General features: G+C 34.2%; 3 protein-coding genes across 4 annotated transcripts; 1 reads left to right on the forward strand and 2 right to left on the reverse strand.

Moving 5' to 3' along the window:
* The first annotated feature begins 4368 nt into the window (after window positions 1-4368).
* On the forward strand, window positions 4369-7258 carry LOC130662354 (peroxisomal biogenesis factor 3-like). Its single transcript, XM_057461201.1, has 3 exons — window positions 4369-5068; window positions 5376-5684; window positions 6778-7258. Exons 1-3 carry the CDS (start codon window positions 4507-4509, stop codon window positions 6987-6989), a joined length of 1083 nt encoding a protein of 360 aa, XP_057317184.1. The 5' UTR covers window positions 4369-4506; the 3' UTR covers window positions 6990-7258.
* On the reverse strand, window positions 7120-12143 carry LOC130662355 (ETS-related transcription factor Elf-4-like). Of its 2 annotated transcripts, XM_057461202.1 has the most exons (4): window positions 11783-12143; window positions 8762-9335; window positions 8063-8116; window positions 7120-7584 (listed from the first exon to the last, which is right to left on the reverse strand). In XM_057461202.1, the coding sequence occupies exons 2-4, from the start codon at window positions 9324-9326 to the stop codon at window positions 7289-7291; spliced, it is 915 nt and encodes a 304-aa protein (XP_057317185.1). In that variant the 5' UTR covers window positions 9327-9335; window positions 11783-12143; the 3' UTR covers window positions 7120-7288. The 2 variants fall into 2 exon arrangements, with proteins under 2 accessions (XP_057317185.1, XP_057317186.1); XM_057461203.1 differs by lacking the exon at window positions 11783-12143 and having other exon boundaries at window positions 7443-7676; window positions 8762-10343.
* A 1266-nt stretch (window positions 12144-13409) lies between these two features.
* LOC130613270 (uncharacterized) lies at window positions 13410-20416 on the reverse strand. Its single transcript, XM_057434611.1, has 13 exons — window positions 20149-20416; window positions 19734-19843; window positions 19436-19523; window positions 19276-19337; window positions 18990-19094; window positions 18563-18713; window positions 17832-17967; window positions 17295-17394; window positions 16586-16742; window positions 15812-16057; window positions 14866-14961; window positions 14130-14228; window positions 13410-13839 (listed from the first exon to the last, which is right to left on the reverse strand). The coding sequence occupies exons 1-13, from the start codon at window positions 20272-20274 to the stop codon at window positions 13714-13716; spliced, it is 1602 nt and encodes a 533-aa protein (XP_057290594.1). The 5' UTR covers window positions 20275-20416; the 3' UTR covers window positions 13410-13713.
* Between the last annotated feature and the right edge of the window lie 157 nt (window positions 20417-20573).

Consider the following 20573-nt stretch of genomic DNA (forward strand, 5'->3'; position numbering starts at 1 on the left):
GTCATTTTAGATGATCAATAAAAGAATAAGGCAAAATGTGAATCGGTGAATCATTTGATGTCTTCTAGTATGTACAAGCGTTCACTAGATGATTCAATCTGATCTGTGTCCTATATTCAAAGGCATCATCTGGTATTGTACAAACATTAAAGAAACTCTTTTTAGTAAAATGATCTCCGAAATTAAGAAAAATTTACTATTTGGCCATTTGCTTGGGTTTTTATATTTGGTCATACTTTTTTTTATGCAAGAACATGCTTCATTGATGAATCTTTGATGGTTTTTTTCATTTTTTGTCTACAAAAGCGTTTGCTAGCTGATTCTATTTAACCTCAAATCTTCTATATTCATATGCATTTTCTCATCCTAACCCACTACAGTACCCCAGTACAGTAACCCACCGCAGCAACCCAAAGCAATAAGTCACCCCCGGTAATACTTGTGCACCCCCTGATACTAGTTCTTGTAAGTTGTGCATCCATGATTTTGTTGCAAGAGGTGGTAGAGGTGTCAGTTGTGCACACCAGTTCTTCATCAGCAAGGCTATCACATTGGCAACAGGTATAAATGTTTCTCCATCAACCCTTACATTGAACGAACTATTTAAGATGCATGTGCTTCAGGTGTCTAGGTTAAGTTGTCTGGGATTTGAATTCTTTAATTTTCACAATCTAAAATCCGACTAAAGCTCATACTTAGCTTGCTGACTGATAATCTTGATGAAAAAGTGACAGCCACAGCCAATTCATTTATATCCATCCCTTTCCTGTTACATTCAACTTACCTGGTGTTAAGATGTAATTAGGTAGGTTTTGCTCAAATTCCGGAACATAATACAAGTAGTCACAGAAACAGTAATAAACTGACCATTGTCGTATTAAAATTTTCAGCTTTGATATTTTGTCCAGGGTTAGGGATGACATAACCAATTACGCCCATCTGACCATCCTTCTTCTTGTACAACGCGAAACAACACAATCTCATAACGATGCATCAGTGTGCAAAACAAATTCATTACAATTGACAAATTATAATCAGGATAAGAGTTCGAAACGAAAAGGCGCTATGTCGTTTCATCAGACTCTTTCACCATTTCCAAAAAAAGTCAAAAATCACTAAAAACGCTGATTTGTGTAATTACTGCATTAAAATCAGATTTATCGATATTTTCTGCGTTCATAACATTTAGAAAACACTTTTCCGTTTTTTAGTCTACCTTTTTTCTCGGGAGCCTTTAAAATGAGGTTTCATTTGAGAGTGGCAAGGCATCCTTTTGTAATGTGTAATGTAGCTTTACAAGGTCGGTTTGCATTAACAAGTAAAGTGTTGAGCCATCCTCGTCCCCAGTGCATCTTTATGGCACCGTAGCTTAGTGTTTATAGCTATCCCACTTTGGTTTGTGCGGAAGACCAGGGTTTGATTTTCTCTTGGCGGCGATTCAATATGGACGAGTGAATGTTACCATAGCCTTGGATTTACAAAAGTCATATGAAGGAAATTGGGGAGATGATGGCACACGTTAGATGTTGCACGAAGTTGTCTGGTGAAGCGCGGACCAAATACTCTGGAGCACTCTCCATCCAAGCCATGGTCCTCGATATTTCTGCATGAACATTAACCTGGAAAACGTGTTGGATTGAACATATGACCTGTGATAAAAGTGCAAATTTTGTAAATTGCAGGAGGGGGGGAGTCGGTCTCTCCCCCGCGTTTGAAACACACAGCGTTCATAACCAAAACATGTCTACCATGCTCAAATATGCTAAATCGCGTTTTTGCTCAAACTGTCATGGCTGTCACCAAAAACAAGAAAAAGCCACCTGCACATGTGCACATTATTTTTACTTAGATACCTCCCGCTATAATTCCCCATATGTTTAGCCTCCCCATCTAAATTTTCTCGTAGCTGATCTAGCTAGAAACAGGATTTCACACAGCAACATGCACAGCAACATGGTGCATGTTGCTGGGAGTTGTTTGGTAGAGCGTGGACCCTAAATTAAATTGGATCTGCGTAGCTCAAAAGGATCATTAAATAGTGTATGACTCCCCATCTAAGCCATGGCCCCACCTAGATATAACAGAAAGGGCATACCCCTCAATATTTGTGAGGATAGCCATATGTAAAATATGCACATCTACATTTAGATAGCTAGATAGATAGATAGCTGTGCATATTTTACATGGCTAGCCTCACAAACATCGAGGGATATACCCTGTCTATTATTTCCAGTAGGGTCAATGGGTTAGATAGAGAGTCTTAGAGTATTTAATGCTCTTTTTGAGCTACACAGACCCAATTATTAGGGCCCGCGCTCTAGTAGACAACTCCCGGCAACATCCCACATAATGTGCCATCTCCCCAATTTCCCTCACATGGCTTGGGTTAACCCGGGGTTATGGTACCATTCACTCGTCCATGTTGAATCGCCGTCAAGAGGAATCATTCCCCAGTCTCCCGCACAGAGTACGAGAGCTATAACCACTAAACTACGGCGCCATCTATCTATAGCTAGCTAGCTACAACAGAATTAATTTGACTAGCTAGCAAAAGCCGCTTTTACACAATCAAATTTTATATGACATGATATATGATCATATAAAGCCACCTGCTTGTCTCATCATATGCACTGGTGTTACACAATCATATATTGTGCATCTAATTTTACTTTCACTTCTTTTTTTCATCAACATTTGCGACGAAGACTTGCGCGGGTACTGTAATAATTGCAGTTGTCTAAAAAAATCAAGAAGTGGAAAAAGAAAGTATTGGGTTAAGCCGTAGCGGAGTAGGCGGCGCAACTCCATTTTTATGAGACTTAAATTTGCGTTTAGAAGAGGAGAATGACTAAGAATTACTTGCAAATGACAGCAGAAAATTTTGGTGAAAATCTTGGGCTTGTTAAAAAAATTTGTCTGTGTGGATTTTAGGTTTTCTTCTTGCAATGTTTTCCTCTTGAATATTTCCTCGCTTTTTGGTATGTTTGTTTCATGTGTGTATACATAACTTCGGTACAAATAAAAACGCGTTATGATTGGTTAACATCTCCTTTTCAATAAAAAGCAATAGATTTCTATGATCATATATATATCACATAAAAAATAGGACATGTTTTATCTTTAAGATTTGATCACATACATATGATCATAGAAATTTTCATCATATAACGTATGTTACACAATCAAATTTATATGATCATACAGTATATGTCAAAAAATTTGATTGTGTAAAAGCGGCCTAACAGAGCAGTTCGGGTCAAGTTTTGGACCACTCAAAAATCGATTTTAGAACAGAAAACGTCATTCTGACATTTATTCTTGACCCACCCACCTACGAAGAACGAGCGAGGTATAGCTCACATTTTATTCAGGAATCTTGTGTGGAAGGAAAAAAGATGGGCCGCTAGGTGAATCAAAGTAATTATCAGTCCATTTCGTCACAAGACTTAATTGAATTCAAATAAATGGGAAGGCATCAATCTACAGTCAATACTAGTTTAAATCCTGAAACAATGTTTCCTTAAATCAAAAAAATTTTATGAATAAACTACGAAGGATTTTTAAATTCTCACGAGGGGTTCAGCTCTTTATTTGCTGGTGGTAGGGGAGGGGAGAACTGCTTTTATATGAGTAATAATTATTCTTAGAAACCTTTATAATTTATTTTTATACAATTCTTTGAATATATCCCATTCAATTTTTGTGTTCCATCAAACAACTTTCAGAAAAACGGAAAAAATTCCAGTTGACGTTTTGGGGGTGGAGGGTTTAGACTGCAACATTTTTAAAACATATTTTGGATGGTTGTTTTAAAACATGATCCCTTAAATCGATTTTAGCAATTTTAAAAAGGTAAACAAATATCCATAATGTAAATATTATTATAAACTCCTTAAATAACTACACCCGCCACCACAGCTAATGGTTCTACGCTACACATTTCTTAATGCAACTTTTTCCATGAAGAAATTCATGACTTTTTTCTCAATTTGTCCCACCCTCTATACATAGCCATGATTAAAAAAACTGAAGAATACTTGATTTCGAAATTAGGGTACCATCTTTAATTTTCTACTCCCGTGGGGCAAATTGGACTTTCAAAAACTCTCCATGGTAGCACTGCTAAAACCCAGATGTTTGGATTTATTTGATCAAAGCAATTTGTTTATAATATTCTGACCCCATGCATTCACAGGCATGTTGTTTGCAATGCATTAAAAAAATCATCCCATTAAATATCTATGTCTTAATAAGCAAGGATTGTGATGTGCTGTTGTTGTCTTAAAAATAAAACCTTATAAAATTGTAATTACGTAAGATAAAGTTTGTCTTGAAAATCAAGGATAATTGTGGTAACCTTTTTCTTAGAATCTTGCTGATACCTATAAGCACAGGTGTTGTGTTTGATCCTGATATTTCTGAAAAGAACTATATTTTTATTTCATAACTAAACCCTCATTGGTTATTCCAGTAATATATTTGATATTCAGAAGGCTGATAAAAATAATGTTTGTGTGGCTCAAAGACTTTTACAAACGCCATCGTAAAAAAATTCTTGTGACTGGTGTGTTGGCAGGTGGAACATATGCATTGGCAAAAATAATTTCATGGAAGTTAAATGAATGGCAACAGGCTAAACTTTTAGAATATTCGATTCAGACAAAAAAGCAGTTTCACTTTGAGAGTACTCAAAGGACTTGCACAATGACGTTCATGTCATTTTTGCCCAATCTTCGTAATACAATCGCAGAACATTTAAATACAGAAGAACTGCTTGAAAAGCTCAAAAGTAAACCAGCTAACAAATTGGAAATATGGGAACAGTTAAAGATTTTAAGCATGAGTCGATTTTTGTGTTCAGTAATATCAAATGTTATGTTGCTTGTTCTTTTGAGAATAGAGCTGAATGTCATTGGTGGTTATATGTTGATTGCTTCTTTGAAAGATGATTCAATGGGAGTCATAAGTGAAATGAATGATGTTCAGTTGCAATATTTAAACAATGTTCGATATTTCCTTGAAAAAGAGTTGCCAAAACTTATCGTGGATTGTAAGGAAGCCGTTGCAGGTAAAATACAATGTTTTGTTTTCCTTCTTGGTATAAACAAGGTGAATTTCTATTTATTAATTTTTTTACTTTGTAATTAATTATGAACTTGATAATAAGAAAACATGATACTTTTAGTGGCTACTCAGTTCATTCAGTTCGTTTTATATTATACATAGACATTTTGTTGTTGTATTTTTAAATTGAAAATTATACATACACTATGCAGTTTGTGCTCAAAAAAGGATACGATACTAGTTACAGTGGTGGTTATTATTAGTATTTTTGAAACTCAATTTTAACACCTAACATATAAATTTCTTTGTAGAAGTTCTTGGTGAAGTGTCATTAAAAGAGAAGATTTCATTTTCAACTCTAAATCAATATATATATGACATCATAGAACAAATAAAATCAAAGTATTCAGAAGAACGTAACGAAAAGCATGCTCTAACAACCTATATGGCAGATCCTGCTTGGACAGAACTTGATGTTAGTGACACATATAGTAAGATGACATCAGAGACTGTTGATGTTTTAGAAAGTGCTGATTGTGCAAAAGTCATAGAACAGTGTATACATATTGGTGTGGAAAAAGTGCTGAAAGTTCTGAAAGGTTCATTTTGCGGATGTGAAGGTATTGTTTTGTTAGGTGCCTTGTTTTTTCATGTGTTTTATGTGCCTACATGGTATATACTCTTTTTTTTAAGTGTATAGGTGAATTAGGCTTAAGCTCAATAATCTTTATATTTTTCCAACTTGATTCTGAAATTATGCTTAAAGTGTATGCTTAATTTTAAAACTAATTTGGTGCCCTGGCTACAGGTGCCATTTTTGTCAGTAGAGTTCCAAGATCATAATATTTTTTATGTGTACCTTTATCAAACAGTATTCCTTTCACTTCATTTGGGATGAAATGAGAGTAAGGGAAAAATTCTCAGGGTTGGAAATATGCTTACTATATGCTTAATTTTTTAAGAATCTGAGGTTAAGTATGCTTATAAGCTTGCTTATAAAAAAGAGTGTAGTGCTTAACGTATCTAATGTCAATTTACCTGATGTTTTTAAAAAGGTTAAAAAGCTTAACTCTCCTAGGATTGCCTCCTGTTTAATAATTTAACAAATAAAAGAGGAATGATTCTTTAAAGAAAATTTGGTATAGATTTAATAAAATAAAATAAGAATATGTATTTCAGAACGAGTGTTAAGGTGGTTTTCCATTAAGCAGATTTTTGCACCTGAGCGTAAAACGTGACTGAGATTTTTGTGACAGCGATTTTATGCCAATTTGTTTTTAAATGCCCCAAGCGATGTAAAGGGTGATACAATTATTTTATTTTTAAATGATCTCATTGGCCATCGCTAAAAAGCTCCCTCACAAAGTCGAATTCATTTAACTTTGCGAGGGAGCTTTTTTTTATCGCTGGATCACCAAAATCTCTGGATCAGCAGCGTTTTTGTTTATTGCGCGTGCACAAGCAGATCCCTCGGGCGATTTAATCGCAGCGGCGCATTATGCTGCTCTGTGGAAATCTACCTTAAGTCGGCTTGTGAAAGTAACTCACTTCTATGTTTCTACAGTTGAAAAAAGTAGAACTGTGAGACTGGCGTCCGTCCTAAGAGGATAGGTTTTGCTTAGTTAATCAGGTCTCCGGTTTTCGCTGGTTAAGAGAGACACGAGGAGCTAAAAAACAAGGAATAACCCGATATTATTTTAATTTCCACTTTAGATCCCGAAGCGATTGTTTCTGTTGAAAGTTGCATCAAAACTGATTTTTTTAAGCCCATTGATTTACCTCTTGCTAAAATAATTCCTTTACTGAATGGACAGTTTCATGACATCTACAAAGCTGGATCGAATCCTTTTTTGGATGCTTTGTTTGCAGAAAGTACGTTGAGAGAATTCACAGAAAACACATATGAAGGATTCAGTACCAATTAAAGTGTTGGGTAAACAACTCAACCTAAATAAAAGAGTTTGCTGAAGCTTTTTGAACAGAATAATGGTTGTATCATTTCAAAAGATTCTCACCACTATGTAATTAAAAACAAATGAATACAGTTCTGCAAGTAAAGAGTGTTCTTTTATGTATTTTTTTCTTCATTACACGAATTACAAATTTTATACTTTATTGTGATATATATTAATTAGTTTTACTGTCAATACCATAACTTTACGATATATCTGAAACAATGGTTTTTACATCCCGACCAAGATAGTTTTGTCGACCAATTTTTTCCTTACTGCGCCAGTTTGGTCCACATCTTACCCTTGCTAAATTTAAACTGCAGTCTTTTACCTTCAGTCTTCTTTAAAATATCCAATGTGCAGTAATAACGAATTGTTCTTGACAGTTTATCGTATGTCATATTTTTTGAATTTTTACATATCCCCCATAGTTTTGCCATCTCTTTGGTGTCTATAATTCGAAATTCTTTCTCCTGTTCGTCCACCCATTCAGCGCATGAACTTTGCGGATATATTCGACCAATCAAAAGATCGTTTAAAAAATCCCACAAATGGTAACAACGATTTGCTAAATATAAAATTTGAGTTGCAGTTCACGTGCAGTTTGCAGTGTAGCGGCCTATGCTTGGTGTTGCAGGGTTGCCACTTTGCCTGGAAAAGCTGGAATAGTTGAAAATTAAAAAAAAAAATGTTGTTTTTATTGTTAGCTGCTTAGTTTTTGGTTAAGTACTAACACTTTTCAAGTGAACCGCAGTCAGTGTTAATTTCTCCATTACACACAAGAAAACATAGATTGTGAATTTCAAAGCCACACTTTCATTTTACTTGTTTATAGTTAACTCCCGGTAACTCGAACCTCCAAGGGATGTTTGAGTTGAGGTTCCTTAATGAAAGTTTAAGGGATCCAATTAGATGGTTTGAGATATGAAAGTTCGAATTACCAGGAGCTAGCTGTAAATATTTAAAAAAACAAAACGTAGTGATAGCTAGAGATGTGACAATCCTGTTTTGGGTTAATACTGGAAATAAAAAACTGAGCGACGTACGTTTTTTTCTTATCTTCTTATGCTTGCTTTTGCGTCGACATTCAGTCGTATTGTCTAAAACGAAAATCGGCATCACATTAACACTTCGGTAAAAGTAATGTGTTATACACTTACTTCCAAGCTCGACCCCAGCACCTTTTAGAACTATCAGAAAGCGCAGCGCCGTTGAGAAGCAAATAGTCCTGTGGACGAGGTTGACTTTCTTCAATCTAACGCTAATTTCCCTTTGTTAAACCTGGTTATTCCAAAACAGCGTTCTTTCCACTGTAAAATAATTTGTTATAAAACCAACATCTGCATAAAATGTTAATATTAGGCCGTTTTTTAACATCTTAGAACCAAAAAAAAAATATAGGTATATTTTATCCTCAATCACTGTCCGTTTTTAAAATCTTTACTTTTACTGGGGCAGCACATGGAGATAAATTTCATAAATTGGATTATGTTATGTAGGGAAAATGGACTAACATTTGCGTTTTGCCTATCAGGGTTGCAAAACGCGCCTTATGTAACTGAGCTATTAAGTTTGCAAATACGAGGCAAATTTCAGAAAAAAATTTCAAAAATACGAATATACATATAAATATATTTTAGATTTACCAACCATCTACATTCTTAGGGTTTGTCAGGTTTTTTATTTGTAGCGGTAAAAAAAATCTAAGCTCCGGAGATGAAGTAATCACACGACAATGTACGTACCTTGATTATTTCTGTAGCATGTCGTAGAAGTGTCTCTGACCAATACACTCTCTGTAATTTCGCCTTTGACTGTGTCTTTCACGTTTTCTTTATTTACACCAAGTCTTTGCGAAGACAGATTTTTACAATATCGCTCGTAACCTGTTCCACGAAGTATAAAGGGTCGGTCAGATGTTCGAGAGCATGCTGGGATGTTTTGAAAGAGTTGCTTTGTTGTTGAAATTTTGCATTTATTCGAATTCGTTGTGTTTTCCTTTTGAATGACTTCACAAAAATTTTGGCTTAGATCTCCATCCGCAAAAAATTCGTTAAAGTTGCAAAGTTCTGATGTATCACTGCTGGACGTTAAATAAAAGCATTGGGAAGAGAAGTCTATGTATTCACTTGCCGTATTGATAGTATCTACAATAGGGCTGACATCGTCAATCAAAAAATTAGAAATGTCTGCTGTTGGTTCCACTCCAGGCACAATTGTATCAGCAGAAAATATGTCGCATTCCATTTCATTTATGATATCAAGTATATCAAAATCATAATTGTCGAATTCATCTCCATTGCAAACCATCTTAAAAGTCTAAAGAGGAAATTTAGGTTGAAATAAGAATAAGCTGGAATAGCAGATATAAAAGATTTGAAAGTAAAATAAAAGTTTGATGCAAGTTTGTTTTGTTACACCTGACTAAACACCATATTTATTCGCATAGACAAGTATTAAACTTAAAGACGTGGGCTTGAGCACGAGCCAAACTGATCAATAAGTGATGAATTTTGCGTTGAATCAAATTACTTTAACCCAGGACCTTAAAGCGTTGAGGGCAAAACCGCTATATTTTTAACATTGGTCCAGACGTTGCAATTTCGGTACAAAATAATTGCCATTTTGGGTGTCGGCGTTTTTAGTGGAAAGCTCTAGAGTAAAATAAATATAGTATTATTAAAAAACAGGTTTGTTTATAATCGTTGCACTTGTGCAGGGGGAAGGGGTACAAAGTTAATTTTCGATATATTCTGTAAAATTCACACATACAAGAAATGAAGAATACACATTGATAAACAGTCTTCCTTTAAAGCTGCTGACATTCTTACATTATAATTATTTGAAAGTTCATGAGTTTCAAATACGGTAACTCGTGAATTAAAATTCCGGTGAGAAAATTCCTCTCCCAAAGATGCATCTATATCCATTCTCGTCCCCAAAGCTCTTTGAGATAAAAGCTTCGAGGTTTTTCCAAAGAACTTTGGGGTTGAGAATGATCTATACCTGTTCTGTTTGTTCTAAAAAGATAAAGAAAAATAATGAGGAAGGTCTCCTAGGTTTCCAGGTTTGCCATTTTTCATAATTTACAAGAAGTAAAAAGTGTCTGTTACATCACAGGGTAATGAAACACAGCACAAACAGGAGAGCTTATAACTGACTTGCACACTTTAAAACGGCATTGCGCATGCTCAATTACGTCATTAAGTTTAATCCGGTATTGACACTGTTTACAAAGCAGACTTATTTCGGGAGATACACGTAACAATGGCTTAATAATTTTACCACTTTCGACCAATGTTTTTTTATATATATTTGTTTGTATTACGTGCTGTTAATTAATTACGTGCTGTTTATTGTGTTATAAACACATAGAAAAAACGGGTTGGCGCAACCTCGTCTCCGTGGCTCTTTTTCTCTTTTGGAGAATCTTGGACGGTGAGAAGAAAGGGACGACGTTGAGGCTGGCGTTGACTTTTTAGTACTGGCAAACTTAAAAGCTGATATTCTTACAATCCTAGGCTATTTTCCTGGATTCGTTAACGCAGTAAAAATAGTTTGAGAACGAAATTGCGGTATGACTATTATTTTCTTACGTTTGGCAATTTTTTTCGCGGTGTGTTTGTCAAGCGTTAGGAATTTCCTCCACATATTTTTGAATGTTTTCAAATATGTGTAACTGAGGAAATTCCAAGAATTAAGAAAAACGTTATTTTAGTAAACCTTTGTTGTTTTGGTAATATACAGAAAGTTGCTTTCTTCCTTAGAGGATGTTTTAGCCCTAATTTCTAAACCAACCATGAGTCCAGGCATCCTTCGCCAACCACATAACAGAAAACAACAAGATTGGTGTATAGCCTAATGTAAGAATACGCCAATAATAGCTCATATAAATGTGATATTCTGACGGCTCTTTTGGAGTTGTCTCGTCAGCGCATCATAGCAGCAAAAGAGCCCTGGGGACGAAGTTGAGTTCTTGCACTTTTTAATTTTAAGTGATCAGAAAACCTGTTCCACTTTAAATATATTTTTGTCCGCTCTTTCTGAGACAAACGTTAAAACTACTGGGAACGAGAATGCTTCAAATGTCAACTGGTGATGGACTAAGGTGATAGAAGAGGATAGACATTTTTTAGCAATGACTCTGAAATAGGAATATCTGAAAATAAGGGAGGGGATTACTACCCTTCGCGCTCGCGGTCCCGACATAAAAGAAAAGTCAACGGGCTAAGTTGAAGAATAAATACAAACGCGCGATTGTTGCGTATTTAACACGTGTTCCAAACGATATTCTAAACCATCTGTTACAAAAAAATATGCTGATTTCAATTCCAAAATATGGCCAAAATTGCGTAAATTTACATTTTTCGTACAAATTTCGCGAATAAAGTATTTGTGAACAGAGCGAATTTTATATAAAATATTTTATTTCACGCAATTGTATAAATTCTTAAATTCCCAAATTTTGCGTATACACCCTTTGCATGTATAACAAAAAAAAATAAAAGCACACCCTTTTAATTATAACTATCTCTATTACTTTAAAACAAAAAGCAGAGAAATTCGCAAATTTTTTCCATTCTGCAATTAATACCGTAAATAGACTAAAAAAAACAACACAATTTTTCGAAATTCTTGAAGATGCGGCATCTTAAAACAGAAAGAACATCATCCGACACAGCATAAAATGTCAACCGTTATTGCGTCATCATGCGGCTTAGTTAGGGTTGCAGATATGTACATGCGTTGGCGTATTAAAAACTTACCCGATGTTCTGTTCCTAGCCTAGCTGCAAATGGTGCAGAAACTGATTTGTTATGCCAATGCGATTAAATTTAAAAAAAAACTTCCCCAACGAACTTTGAGTAGGTCACTTCATTTCTTTGACCGCCTTGACAATACAAACATGTCACATGTCTTAAAACGACAAATGTTAAAAATATTATTTCTTTGTGTCCGTTCAAGCTGTGACTGAACTATAGGCAAACTTACTCAAACTTATTGCTTCTCGAAACTACGGCCTTTTATATATTTCGAGGAGGGAGATATTAATAATTTTCTTGGTACATTCTCATTATTTTGTTTCGCTGTGTATTCAACGAAAGAAGAATTAACAAAACGTCCATGTATGTTGCACTTCTATTGGTTTAATTTTATGAGGCTGTCAACAAACTTGACCGTTCCCTAGACGACTTGTAAAACAAGTCAAAAACAAAAAATAAGAACACGAAACTGGATCATTTTTTCACGCAAAAAATAAAATTAATGTCCCATTTTTACAGAACCTTCTTTGCAAAGCTAAACTAAAGTTTGCTGCTAATCGCGCTTCAACAAATAAAACAAGGGGACGTTCTATACGTTCCTCAGAACACACACTCCTACGCGATCTTCTTTTCACAGTAATAAAATCCAAAGGATATTTTTATATCCGAATTTAGTGGCCTACACAAAAGTTTTTTAATGCTGTGGAGAAGTTTAGAGAAACCGCATAAAAGTGTATGTTAAAAGTAATCTACCCTTTCATCATAGTAATTCAGCACAACGAGTTTAAGTTTCTTGTATAATTTTCCAGCTTTGGAAAAGATTTACATATCTTACACCAACCTTGATCCCAGGGCTTTTTTTATCTCTTTTTCATATAAAGGACGGCGGAAAGACGCCGTTCTATTAAAAAAAAAGAGACAAACAGCCCGGGGTTGTTCTTACACGGGTGTACATGCTGTTATAACAGAAAAATTTGAGAATTCTGCAGATGAACTAGAAAAAAAATCGTTCCAAAAAAATACCGTTATGTGTTGCTTACTATTTCTTTTTAACTATATAAGTGGGCGTTTAATTATCTTAAAATCCACTTTTCTGTCATGACCATTTCTTAAATTATAAAGTGAGTCATACTTAATCACTATGAATAGGTATAGTAAGCCTCGAACAGTGATACGAATTACCGCCCTTTTAAGGGCGCTTATTAGATGTTGGTGTTTACCAGGAAGCATTTATTAAGTTTCGAGTTAAAAATAGATATTTTTCGAGGTGACTTTGGTATGTTTGACGCACGAAAGTTTTTTTGTTGGAACATGTTTGACGCGCGAACGTTTCTTTATTAGAACATATATGTTCGACGCGCGAGCGTTTCTTTGTTGGAACATATATGTTTGACAGGCGAGCGTTTCTTTGTTGGAACATATTAGTTTGACGCGCGAACGTTTCTTTAATAGAACAAAATATCACACGAAAGTTGCCTTTACAGAACTTCTCGCGTTTCTAAGCAGTGTTATTCACATTCGTGATAAATAAAAGATTCATATATTGTAATTGCTTTTTAGTGTATAAATATCTGAAATTCGATAGCTTCATAAAACCACAAGGTTAGTCGATAGAAAATGAAAACAAAAATTCGAGCAGAAACCAATCCAAACTATATTAATCGCTTTCTACCTGGTTTCTACATTGTAACTGAAAAAAAAAGATGTCGTGAAAACCAGGTTGTAATACATGTTGTTTTTAAAAATGTCAAACACAGATGGCTCTTAATGAGATTAATGACGTCATCGTTGTCATCGTTGTCACTGTTAATCAACTTTCAGCGTGTGTCAGATTCGTTACAACTGATTCGATGACATGCCCACCGTCACAACCAACTGGTGTCACGACAACCATATTTCTTCACAACACATCACCGTCACATGTCGGTCAATTGTTATCGTGTCGTCGGTTTAAAACGATCCAACGCACATGAAAATAATGTCGGCCCTTTAGCAGGTTCTTTCTCTTTCTTTTCTCTTTCCTTCTTTTTTTCTTCTAATAATTTGGCTTTTAGTTGGTCCTACAAAAAAAGGATTTTTGTCTTTTAGATTTTGGAAATTGCTAATTTGTTCAGCAGACTACATTAAAAGGAATTGAAGGTGATAAATAATGTTGCAACATATTAACTTTAACGACTTTGACAATTAATTATTCTGCATAAATTATGATGTTGGCCCACAGAAGTTGTCGATATTTTTTACTGTCATAATTTTTGACCTGTCAAAAATTTGGATTTCAGTCTTGTAACTTTCTCTTTACTTACAATCAATAAAATTGAAATACAAAAACACAAATTTAAAAACAGCTTACTCTCTTCGACAGTTCGTCAACACCTTTCTTTCTTTGCACCACCTTAGAAGAAGCGCTTCTTCCCTTCATCTTATATTTTGGTTCAAAGCTAACTTCCTCCTGTATAAAACAAAAACAAAATGGAGCCTTATGTTTTTTTACTGAAATCAATTGTAGGTGAAATGGAAAGTAGGTTAGAAGTTGATACCCTTTGCGATTATAAATCCCTGCGAAACAAGAAATAACAAAAACAAAAAATACTACATCCAAAAATAAATTGCTGAAAAGTTTTATATATTGATGCAAACATTCAGCTTCTAAATTCACATATTAAAGTCCCAGAACTTCATATTTCAAATGTTTCCTAGAAAGATTTCTTAGCAAAGTGCTAATTTAAATTTTACATATTAGCCGGGTTTTTTTAACAAGTAACAATTTTTTATCCTGGGGTAAAACTTGCGGGTTTATTTACGTCGCATTAATGGAGATGCTACGAACTAGGCACATGAAATATCAAATACGACATATTTTTATCCACTTTGTTGCGGCAGACGATTTCCCGTGAAATTAAAAGGGCCGGCGACCCCGTGGTGCAATCAATTTGTGAAAAAGATTTCGACAATAATCACCAAAACCTCATCTACAAAAAATATAAACTGTAAAAAATTTATTTATATTCGCAAAATCAAGTTGTGCAAATTACCTTTAATTTAAAAATTTTTAAAATCTTTAAAAATTTAATCTATATAATACCAACCTTTTCTTCGTCTTTCATATCTTTTTTTGTCTTTGTGTCAGCTTTGTCGAGTTGTATAATTTCCAAAGGATTTAAACTGATCATCTCGGGCTGAATCTAAGAAAAGACAAAACATTTCCACATATTGTACACGTGGTTAAACATATTTTCGTGTACTGCGCCAACTCAAAACCAAAAATGAAAAGATAGAAGTTTTTTTTGTTCTTCAAGATTTTGTCCTGGCTATGTTAGTTGAAATCGCGTACACATGGATTGTAGAGAAATTTAATTTTTTTTCACTTACATTCGGTAGTTAAATTGTATTGTTTAAATTCATATAAATACCCTATGGGCACATCATAAAAAAACATACAAAGCATTTGGGTTTACTAGTTTTCAAGAACACGCAATTTTTAAAATGTAACTTTTTACTTTTTAGTACACACTATTCTTCATAAAAATCTGCTTAACAACGTTATTTAAAACGTATTTGTACACGTGAGAGTCAAGTTGCAAAAAAACCCTTCAAATTAAAAGTCGAATAATTTAGAAAAATAAAATTACTGCCAAAACTTACCCTTATTTACTTACATCATCAGGGGTAATTTATGGTAAGGAATTTTAATTTGAGGGGTTGTTTTTGGAACTTGAGTTGCAATGTATTTGATATGATGTCAAATTTTTACCTAATACTGACAACAAAGTGTTACTTAGATCAAACTCGTGACAAAAAAAGCTGTTCCAAAAATGACCTTGAAGAATTACCTCTAAGAATATAAAACGAAGCTAAACAGCGTCAAAACCAAAGAAGTCGGCGGCAGTTAATTTGTTGTTTTTATTATGTTGTTTATACTGAAGTTGCTTAAAATGTTTGCAGAAATTAGTAGTTGCTTATAAATATTAAATAATGATAAGTATATTTTAAGGCGTGGTCTTTAGTTCTGACCTCAAAATGAACATTATCTACCTTTTCCAACAGCATCTTAACTTCATGCTCTTTGCGTTGTTTCTTAGTTTCAAATGGATTCGCTTCCAGAGCGTCAAAGTTAGGTTCTCCACTACCAGGAACGATAACACTTGTGAATCCTTTGGCATGACCTATACCAAGTACGTCTTCGTAAGGACAAAACTGTAAGCTCGAAATATCGCTACCAGGTGTTGCATGTTTCATGTAGGGCATACTTTGTTTTTCTGACAAAGCATCTTTAAACACCTTTGATCAACAAATAAAAATTACACTTAAATACATTGAACTTTTCTGTAACGTGATTATTAACGTGATCGGTTTGGCTTTTGTTACAAATATATTTGATTCCTGTTTGAAGTATTACGTAAGATCTATTCCCGCTGTGCATTCGCTGTCCTGTCACAATGACTGCAACATTCTCATTTTAGAAAATACCAATGAAACGTCAAAACGCCAACTTTTAACACAAAAGAGTGTCCCCATAATAAAATTTCGACCATTTTGCTGACGTAATGACATCAGAAATACTATATTACCTCATTTAACACGACGGCCACAATATATTGCTTTTGCATGGAAATATATTTTATATTCGATCTCTTTATTACAAATGCAAATAGGACAAAATTTTCTTTTTAAAATAGTCATGTTGGATAAAATGTTTTAAAGTTAAGTCATTTTGAAATTAAAGGCAAGCTTCTAAACTTTATAAACGTTTAAAACATTTTTTGGATACAACAACAAAAAATACTTTCATAATCAAATGGTTCTTACGTAAACTTGTGATCCGAAAGCTGCAGCTAACATTCCTTTGTGGCTTATTGTCAAACATTGTGCAGCACGACCATTCATTTGATATTTGTAAACAGGTTTATATGCCCTGATATCCCAGACTTTCATGAAACCATCCAGACCAGAAGTAGCCATATAACTAAGACAAAAATTAAAAGTTCAGTTACATTACGGAGGGGTTTTGTCTACATGGTAGAAAACTTTCAGAGTATCCTCATAGTAAAAAATAATTTTACATGTCCTTTAGATGTTTAAATGAGTTGGACTAGCCAGGTATGCCAGAATGGCTCATTGGAGTGAGATTTCTCCCAACGTTCACTTTTTTTCTCCCGATGGTTTCATATGGCCAACTTCGACCCTCTAGTTCCTTTATAAGCATGACGTTGATAAACGTATATAGAATATACGTAAAAAGAAAAATGGATTTTTCAATGGATAGACACGGTTCAGCAGAGTGAAGTCTATTTCTGTATGACTGAAAAATCATTACAGGCATTGTCAATATAAAAATGACTAATTTCCCTGTCAGAAAGAGGACTGTAAAAATAAGTGTTTTCAATTTTGTTGATATATTTTTATTAGAAGAACATCAGAATAATATTAGAAATGCCTGAGAAATAAGTTTGTTAGTTATCGTGTTTTCAAATTTCCATACGCTTATAAAAAAACATGTACATTTGCAAATACTTACACTCCTTGTTTCTCGACTGCAACAGAAAGTACAGGACCACGGTGACATAACATTTTAACAAGAGGTTCTTTCACAACTGGACTCCACATAGTAACACAACCTAGCAGATGAAAACACTTATAACCAACACATTTTATGTTTAAACAATAATACATACTTGGAATGTTAACACACATATACCCGTAATTTTGGTTTCAAAACCGTATTTGACGTTTTAAACTGGTGTATTTGTAGAACTACAGCCAAATTTTCTTGGTCTTTCCTTGACCTGCAATGGTGTGGTAAATCGGAGAACAGGCCCTGTTGACGTCATTAAAAATTAGTATCGTTTAGGGTCTTGGATCTAACAAAAAACCTATGAGATCCTAAATCAGTCCGAGGACATTGATAAGGGAATGTCTACAAGGTCAAAGTGCGTCTAGTCCATATCATTACTTAAAGCGACGATCTTCGGAAATATTTTCAGTTGGAATATAAGTTCCACAGTTTAATGCAAACAAAAATATGCTTTCAAAAGCGATTAATTATTTCACTAACCGTTATAATGACCCAGATTGATAACTGCATTGTATGGATTATATGTCATACAATCACAACGACCAAGCTTTGTACGAAGTTCTGATACAAGACGACCAGTAGATGTATCTTGATATTTTAAAAACCCACTGTTACCCTAAAAATAAGTTAGAACCTTTTAATTTTGTAAGAAATATTTCGAAAATGATTACAACGTCTATGTAAATGCACCTTTGATAGAGTTGCTTAAGTGAACAGAATTTTATCAGGGGATGGGCCTACTTTTAATCTTTAAGTTTCATAGTCGTACGTCTAATAACACAACTATGGTATGTATGACTATGGAACTTGACATAGCATGATAACACATATACAATCTGACGTGACTGTTTGTCCAAAATTACTATTTCCTACTACAAAAAACTTCTTCCATTTTATCAAGTTATATTTAAGATAGAGAAAATGAAAGCTGAGTTATTTCCACGCAACAGCATGTATTGTATAACGAGAAAACATCAATTGGGTGATAAAATTAAGATTTGGAATGTCGTCTTGATGTGATGTTTGACACTAACTGCAGCGTATTTTGCTCTAGCATTTCACAGCAAATCTCACTTGAGAGGACCGCTGACATTGCTGAATATAGGTTAGTTCAAACTGTGGCAACTTTTCTCTGTACGAGTGTATATCCTCATTATCAGACTCTGCTTTTATCCACACACAAAACCATAAGAAACGATGGTCAAACTTACCACAGTAGCAAGTAAAAAATGATATGGCAAATATTCCAATCTGTTAACCTCTCTATGATTCTTTAAACAATGAATTTCAGTTCCAAGATTATCGTATATATGAACATATTTTTTTTGAGCAGCAGCAAAAAAGGTTTCCTGATGTAACCATCTAAATAATTTTTACACGTCACAAAATTCGAAACAATGGTGCCATAATAAATTTTACAATATAGTATTCCAATATTATTTGCTGTTCCCATGTCTGCAGTATTACCAACTGGCTTCAACCTCTGCCTTGGCACGATTGCCTAATCAAGCAGTTGTTGTACTTGCAGGACTTACATATAACACAAATGGGTTCTAAATGCACTGTTACTCCTTTCACAAAACCCTAACTTATAAATGGTTATTTTAAATGAAAAAATATGTGGTAAAAAACACTTACTTTACGTCACGCACAGCTTCTTGTGCATGAACTTCACATGATAAATGTTTGTTTTGCCATTGCATGCCAGCTAAATGACCCTTTTGTCCACCAATTAAAAGGAACCTTTAAATACACAAAGGTTAGAACATTTAAAACTTATTCCATTCTTAGATTATTTATAATTAAGGCGAACAAAAGTTAATTTTTCTGGTGAAAAGAGCCTCAGCTCAATAACATTGGGAAAATTATAATCTCAGAGCTTTACCTCTGATTTTTTAAACATAAAAAATCAGTTATAACTTACTTTCCATTTCGTGTATAGTTGATTTTGTATGGTCCAAACGTATCAAGCTTCAAACTAAAGAACTAGAAAAAATATGCACCGATTATCACGCAAGTCAATATTTTAAAAAGAAATTTACAGTAAATTCGAAAATTTTTCACAACGTGTGGTTAGCACATACTTTTTGTGCACTAGTGATATCCACAGCATCTGCTATATCTACTTGTCGAAATTTGTGTGTGCGCTCCATCCCCTCCGCTTCTAAAACACTAAAAGTCATAACTTAATATTACATATACCTCAAACACAAATATTTCTGATTGAGAGCCTGGATACTTACAAACATTTTGCTATCATTTGACACATTATTTCACAAAAATTAGTTTTTAAAGAAAAAAGCTTTTCCATACTTTTGTTGTTAATTATACAATAATTCATTCTTTTACGCTTCAATAAGAACACAACCGACAGAAACATACCCTGCTTCTTCCGTCATAAGAAGTTCAGATCTTGCAGCTTGTTTAACAGCTTGATCATATTTCTTTTCGTGAGCTCTCAATTTGCTCTTTAATTTCCGATCTTTAATATCCTAGCAAAAAACATTGTGTTCCTTGTATTAAATTTATGAAAATAAGTGGTGTTTAAGTGGTAGAGCATCATGCTCAGAAATTAGAAGTCCTGGGTTTCCTGGTTTAAGTCCAGCTGTTGTGAAAGTTTGTTACTGCTAAATTCACTAATTGTTTGATGTGAAATAGAAATATAAACTTTTTTTTAGAGCATATGACAAGAATTTGTCAATTGGAAATCCACAATGACTCTACCAATCAGATACACCATACAGATTATCATATCGTAAACACAACAAAATAAATTTAAATAACAAATTCCACATACCTTTGTTTTGACTCGACTACCTCTTGTATATTTCAAAATTTTTTCAGGATCAACAACATACTCTTCGACTTTTAGTTGTGCGCCATCTTTTTTGGCAGCACTAATCGTTTTACTTTTCGTCTTCATAATTTTTTTTTGTCTGTGTCGTAAAAGTAGAGTTTGCTATAGGAAAGTTGTTAGAGAATGTTACAGTAAATATATGTCAGGTCTGTATAAAATTTTTTACCTAGCTAGTTTGATACTGTAATACGATGATATATTAGATACGCTATCCCTTAAAGGGGCTACGAACCGGTTAAAATGCTCACATTCCGTGTATCCTGCACACATAATAAAAATCCGGCAAACGCGTTTTGCGCAATGAACAGACACCAGCGCACTTTGCTCGCTGGCTCAATATTTTTTCTGAAAAGTATATTACAAAG

Source organism: Hydractinia symbiolongicarpus, chromosome 10 (assembly GCF_029227915.1).
Source record: "Hydractinia symbiolongicarpus strain clone_291-10 chromosome 10, HSymV2.1, whole genome shotgun sequence".
NCBI lineage: Eukaryota > Metazoa > Cnidaria > Hydrozoa > Anthoathecata > Hydractiniidae > Hydractinia > Hydractinia symbiolongicarpus.